The following is a 6,749-nucleotide window of genomic DNA, read 5'->3' as shown; positions in this document are numbered from 1 at the left end:
GCCATCAGGTCTATTTTGTCTCCAGAAGTCTCTTTCTTTCCATACTTGCTGCCTGAAAGCTCTTACCTTCCTCCCCAGTCCCCTTGCCTTTTCTCAATGATTATCTAGCCAGAAGATTAACAGAATGCTGCTAAAGCCGTGGCTGCTGTCAGTGGCTAAGATGTTAGCTGCTTCTGTGGACAATCAGAAGCTCTGAGTCTCTGTTACTGATTTCATTTGAGCAAAAGATTCAGGGGTTGGTGTGAAAGGGGTGGGGAGATGAGAAGGAGGCCTCTATCTCCAGTCTGAAGGGACTTCTAGGACAGGTCAAAGGTGACAGAGTGAGGGCAAGCTTCTCAGGCTTGTGTGGCTATACGCAAGCCTCTCTCCACCGCCCCCAAAGGCCTAGTCTACCTAAGAGCCCTTCCTGCTTGCCCTTCACTTTTTCCTCAAAAAAGGAGCCAAGAAAACCACCCACCTGACCCACTGGCTGAATGTGCTGGGTTCCCTGCTGAGTGGGATCCATAGATCTGCCCCTTCCCATCCCCATCCTCACAGGACAAGAAACCAAGCTGGAGAAATCTTCAGTCTGCAAATGTGGCTCTTTCTATAGCCTACAGGTACCTTAGCAGGGGTGTGAAATCCCCATTCTGTTCTCCAGACACCAGAACCCTCTCCAGGTGCCAGAAGCACAGCAGTCCCCCCTCACAGGGTGATAGAAGAGAGCAGAGAGGGAGAGAAGGGAGTATCATGCAGGTGGAGAAACAGGTAGTTTTTCTACACACATACAAGAATTCATTGGGCATGCCTGCAGGTCATCTCTGAGGTAAGGGAAAAAGTTGGACAACACCAAAGAAAGTCTAATTTTAATTCAGTCATGTATTACATACTCTTTGAAAATAACCAGATCTCTGAGAAATTGTTAAGTAAAATAAAAATGGAGAGAGAGGCCAGAAAGTATGAAATGATTGAGTTATGAAATTACATCTCTAACCCCCAACTGACCCATCAGACTCACAGCTCTCTCTAGGCTCCTCCCCATCCCCCCCCCCACTCCACCCCCAAAAACAAAGACAGTGCACCCTCCATCATGCCTCATGTGTTCTCACTCACTTAACTATGAAGCTGATCAGAGAAAAAAAGGAATCAGTAGCAGCAGGAATCTGATGTGCTGCGTTTTCCAGGGTTTACATTAAGGAAAAGTTGCACATATAGAAACAAGAGGTGACGCTGTGATTAACCCAGGATAAGGATTCTGCAGAGGAGGAGATGTGTTAGGATGTGTTTCAGTGTTCCCAGCAGGGAGACTGTTATCTCTTCCAATCCAGTTTATGAATGGCATGGGAAACTTAAGAAGGGTTCACATTTCACCCACTTCCCCTACAAACATGTTTATCTGTAAGATGAAAATCATTGCCCAAGTCCCAGCCACCAGTCACCCTTCGGCACCCTTTTTCGTGAATATAATCTTTCCAAAATGTCTGCTTGTAGGAGCAAGATTTCGAATTTCACGGAAAACTACAGAGAGACACACACACACAGTGCACTGCACACCCCCACTTCGCCAATAAGAGACAAAGAGACAAGAGAGGAACAACCAAAAGGAGACGCAGCTACCGTGGCAAGAAAATAAAATAAACTCCCAAGCAGCAAAGTGAAACTGATGATTTAAAAAACAGAGAAAGACCTTGTTTGTAATTACCCATCCAGGTTATATTTTCACCGCTTCCAGGCAGAGAGAAACGGCTGGTTGAAGTTTTGTGCCCATCTGATTGTGATGGGAGGGTTGTATTTGAAGCTCTGGGCACGTAGAGATGGAATGAGAAAGAGGCTGAGCTGGAAGAAACACCGAGGGAGAGGGAGGGAGGGGGAGAGAGAGTGGGGGGGGGGGGCAGAGGGAAAGGGAGCGAGCTATCTCTAGCTACGCCTTCCTCTAAGCTCTGGGAGCCCAGGAGAGCGCTCATTTTAGGGTTTGGGAGAGGAGTAAAAAGAGGAAAGGCGCTCCCCCCAGCTCTGCCCTGGCCTCGCTGCCCGCTGCCGGGAGGGGAGGGAGGACTCTGGCCCGCGCCCCCCTCCTGGCCGGCCGCCCTGCCTGCCCGGGCGCGCGCGGAGCGGGAGGCGCAGGGAGCTGTCCAGTTCAGCACCACCCGGTAATGCAGTAGGTGGGAGCGCCTCCGCCGGGCCGGCGGGCAGGGAGTTGGGGGGGGTGGGCCGGCAGGCGGGCGGCCCATCCTGCAGCAAGACGCCGGCTCCGTTGTTTCCAGGAGCTTTGCAGATAGGGGGAGGGAAACCCGCCTCGATTCTCCGGGAGAAACCCCTTCCCTCCCCCACTTCGCCAACACTACCCCGCCACCAACAACAATAACCGCCGCCGCCGCTGCTCGTCCTGCCGCCGCTGCGCCTGCCCGCCCTGCTGCTGCCGCCGCTGCCGCTGCCACTGCCGGGGCAAAACCATGGAAGGCGAGACCCCCGCACCTGTTCAGCTGAGATCAAGGGCTTACAGAATACTGGGAAGTCTGGTCTGAAACGAAAGCGCCGAGACCCCCCAAGGAAGAGAACTGGCGAAGCAAAGGATTTTCATGGCGCAGGCCGCAGAGACGGAAGGTTGCATCTCGGCTTTTACAATCTCTAACTGTCTAGGTCCCGACCATGAGAGATTGTGTTGAGAATGCGGCTGTTCCCTGGTTCACTGTGGAAGCCATCTCCAAATTAGCTATCACATATGGAAACTGGAGACCAGAATTTTAGGAAAAGAGCTTAAGGCATCTCACTTGGGGGGGGTGGGGGGTGTCTTTTTATTTTATTTTTCCTTTTTTAAAAAAAAAATCACTGCAACTGGAACAGTTTCTGATTTCAAAAGGCAAGCCTCTCTTCCCGTGTGATCTTTATAATTTATACTCTTTTCCGTGAGCTTTCTTACTTCCCCTTTTTTATATCTCTCCATAATCTCTATTCACACATATATCCATTATATTAGTAGTGGAATTATTTTTATTTTATTTTTTGCTTTAGTACTTGCACCCTCACACACACTCTCCCGAGAACCAGAAGTCGGTTGGGTGTTTATATAATGAAGAATTATGGGGCTGTTTGATCGAGGTGTTCAAATGCTTTTAACCACCGTTGGTGCTTTCGCTGCCTTCAGTCTGATGACCATAGCTGTGGGAACCGACTATTGGCTCTACTCCAGAGGGGTTTGCAAGAGCAAAAGTGTCAGTGAGAATGAAACCAGCAAAAAGAACGAGGAAGTTATGACCCATTCTGGATTATGGAGAACCTGCTGCCTAGAAGGTATTTGATTTCCCATCTCCTCCCCCTCTCCACCCCACCCCTCCCCACCCCTCCCCGCTCCCCCTCCCCACCCTCCTCCGGATAAGTCCCCTTCACATTCCACCATTTTCTTACTTCACTCCTTCCACCACGGATCAAGGTTGCTTGGGTTAGTTTCAGAGGAAAGGAAATCAATAAGCCAAAACCATTCTCAACTCTCAAGCCACCACCACCTCCCTTTCCCCAGACCTCTTCATTGGAATAATCTATGATGTGATGAAAACAACAAGAGATTGTCTTTAAAAGTCAAATGTGTTCTGCCTACTTCGGAATCATTAGGATTTGCCATTTGATGTAGTCTTGCCATCTATGGGGGGAGGATAATTGTTTCTCTCACACTGTTGTGAGAGAAATTCAAAAATGTTCTTCTTTTCCCCCTCCTCTTCCCCTTACTCCCCAAAAGTCCCAGACACATCATCATCTGAAAATCTCCTGTAAAAAAAAAATTGTTTCTAAGAATCCTTACTTGGTAAATCCTAATTATTCCAGGATCTCAAGCTGAGTTCAAGAGCATTTCGTAATGTCTATGAGCTACACATATTGTTGGAGGCGCCTGGCTGTGTGTGTATGTGTGTTTTAACGTTTACAAAGTCTAAAAATACATACGTCTCTCACAGGAAACAAGCCCAAGTTCTAATAAACAGAGATTCACTTGCAGGTTAAGCTGAGAACCAATTCACTTCCACGCAGAGTGACATGTCTGTTATCCAGAAGCGCGTAGAGTCAGCATTGCAGCCAGTTGGAGAATCAGACATTGTGCAGGGAGGCCAGGGAGGGAGGCGAGGGCACAGGCAGGTTGAGCGGGGTGGGGGCGGGGGGGGGGGGGGAGACAGGAGAGCAGTGGGACAGGGGTGTCAGCTGTTTGCCTTGATCTTGCAGGGTCATTGGGACATGTGTGCCAGTGCATGTGCTGTGGGGGGAGGGGTCCCTACAGTGTAAAGCCTGGGTGATCAGGGTGCGGATGAAGGCATGTGCTTCTGAGACACACTAATAAGCACTGAAAAAAACTCCTGCAGGTCATACGACCTGCATTTAGCAACAGACTTTAATGGGAGGGACTGTGTTTGAATGGTTACAGCCACCCATAGAAAGACGTGCACAGAGAGATACATGTTTCTGTGTGGAGAGAAGGCTTATGTGCTTTGCTTCTGATTTGAGCCAATACTGAAGGCTGTTGGAGGCAGCGTCGGGAAGCAGAGACTGCAGGATTGTTTGTTAAGCTCAACATGGGATGGTAATGCAGGGAGTAGAAGCCAGGAGATGGGGGAGCAAAGAGCGAAATGGACAGGAGTGGGCGAAACTGATGTGACCCCAGGGTCTAATCCAAACTGAGCAAAAGCCGCTCTTTGGGAGATGGTCGTGTCTGGGAAAGAGCATCAGCTCTGTGCCTCCCCCCGCCCCCCAACATTCTTGGTGCAAGCGGTTGAGTGATGGCTGGACATGTTTTGAATAGCTAAGTGACTTCAGTGAGCGATGGTCTATTTGACGCATACTGCATTTGGTGCCCTTTCTCAATCCAAACTGCTGCTTTGAACATCGTCTGCATAGCAGCTCTCTGCTGAATACTATATGCTCTTCCCCAGCCAGAGAATCAATATCGGGAAATTAATAGAGACTGTTTTAAACACACCCCTCCTTTAAAAAAAAAAAAATGAAGAGCCTTTCATGCAGCTGGCCATTAACCGCGAAAAGACTTCCATTTAATTAAACATTTATGGCCGACTTTTATTCCGAAAGAGAAGAAAAGCAAAGTGAATGAGGGCTGCTGTAGGGAAATGATCACGGTGGCAATTTGCTTCCCTTGGATTTAAGTTAGATGGATGGAGATATGCGGCCACGGGTTAGAGGAAAGCAGGACACTCTTTTAGGAGAACGATCCCCAGCACCCGGTGACTTGGTCTACATATGCTTTCCTTATGGGGGTTCTATTTGCATTTACTTATTCCTATGATCTTTTAAACAATTAATAATCCCCAGAAGGCAAGAGGACTAGGGAGAACTTTGGATCAGTTGTGCATTAAAAGGCTTAAATATTTTCATTAAAATTCCATCTGTTTGGTGTCCACATCCCCAAACGTGCTGCCCAACCAGCTCCTTTAACTTTCTCTCCAAGCCACACACCGTCTCTCTCCCTGAATCATCCTTAAAAAACTTAGGCCTGCAACCCTTCCCAAGGGTTGTGTGATGCACACAGGAGCTGTGGGTTTGGCCCCTCTCCCCGGGCTGGGGCCTCCAGGCAGTGAGGGGATGGCTGGGCCAGGCTCCCTTTGGGACCTTCGTTCTGTTTTCACTTGTAGCCAAGGCCCAGGCAGGAAGGGTGAGTGTCCAGGGCCCCCACTCAACCTGGCCTTTCATTCCCAAAGCCTCTGTCCACACGGGCTTTGCAGGCCCCGGACGGCCTAGGAAGTTGGGCCTTGGCCGCTTAGGAATTAGTTTGAAGACGTTAAGCCACTTCATTTCAAAGGCTGTGCTGGTTTCCAAAGATCGTAAGCATACTTATTTCTGAAGGCTGGCACAGACGGCTGTTGTGGGGCTCTCATGGGCTTGCTTTTCTGAGCATTCACAATAGGGTCATCCTTTACGGAAATCAGATTATCGGTGCTTCCGTCTCCCCCAACCTACGGTTTTTGTGAGAAACTGGACTTTCAAAAAACGGTCCCCCATCACCTCTTTATTGTGCCTCCTGCCCATACCCAAGAAGTTGTGAACAGATCTCAAATCTTCTCCCCCAGAGGCTGCTAACAACTCCAGACAGAACACAACCCTGTCTGCTTCTGCTCTCTCCTGCTCTCTGGCTTTCACTGGGGCGTTTGCTCTTGAGATGATTTTTTTTTCTTTCACTTCTTGATGAAAATAAGAATCAGAAAATATTTCCTTGCCTCTCTTGCTGCTTTGGAAATGAATCAGTCTGCTGCAGAATGAGAAGTGACAGGACCACCTGTTAGGGGTGGACACAGCAGGAGGGGACAGGAATCCGGAGGAAACTACCTTTATGTGTTCCCTCTGCAGAGTCAACAACAGCAGTGTCTCCGTGTATGAACTTGAACCCCTAACAGGCTGGTGTCCTTAGTGGGGTTGGGAGGTTAGGGGATGGTCTGCATGTGGATACAGGTAGGTAGAGAGTGATGGAAGTTCTTGAACTTTTCACAAAACCTGAGTTAAGAGCCTTGAAATGCAGAGATGAATTGGCCGTTTCTATAAAATCTGCAACAGGACACTAAAACAGCTTGTTCCAGGCGAGTATCTGTGGGCTGTGCAGTGGCTGGCTGCCTAAGACATTAACCTCTGTTGTCACCAAAAGGAATCATTGTCTCCAGGGGCAGCAAGAAATTCACTCCTTGTGTGTATTCTCCCCTGTCCCTCCCCCCGTCCCAGCTGCACGTCTGTCTCCCCCAGAGGATCTCCAGGCCCGCAGAGGAGGAGCCCGGGGTACAGTGTGG

General features: G+C 49.2%; 1 protein-coding gene across 1 annotated transcript in view; it reads left to right on the top strand.

The window, feature by feature from the left end:
• Positions 1-2,029: 2,029 nt before the first annotated feature.
• CACNG2 (calcium voltage-gated channel auxiliary subunit gamma 2) overlaps positions 2,030-6,749 on the top strand; it is a 103,566-nt gene continuing 98,846 nt past the window's right edge. Inside the window, exon 1 of the mRNA XM_070411043.1 lies at positions 2,030-3,270. Coding sequence (XP_070267144.1) covers positions 3,060-3,270 — 211 coding nt within the window. The 5' untranslated portion in view covers positions 2,030-3,059. The remainder of the gene's footprint in view (positions 3,271-6,749) is intronic.

This window comes from Myotis yumanensis, unplaced genomic scaffold, assembly GCF_028538775.1.
Source record: "Myotis yumanensis isolate MYYU_CA2020_CCGP unplaced genomic scaffold, mMyoYum1.0.hap1 SCAF_3, whole genome shotgun sequence".
NCBI lineage: Eukaryota > Metazoa > Chordata > Mammalia > Chiroptera > Vespertilionidae > Myotis > Myotis yumanensis.
Note: the sequence above shows the minus strand (reverse complement) of the source record. Positions and strands in the feature narration are given on the sequence as shown.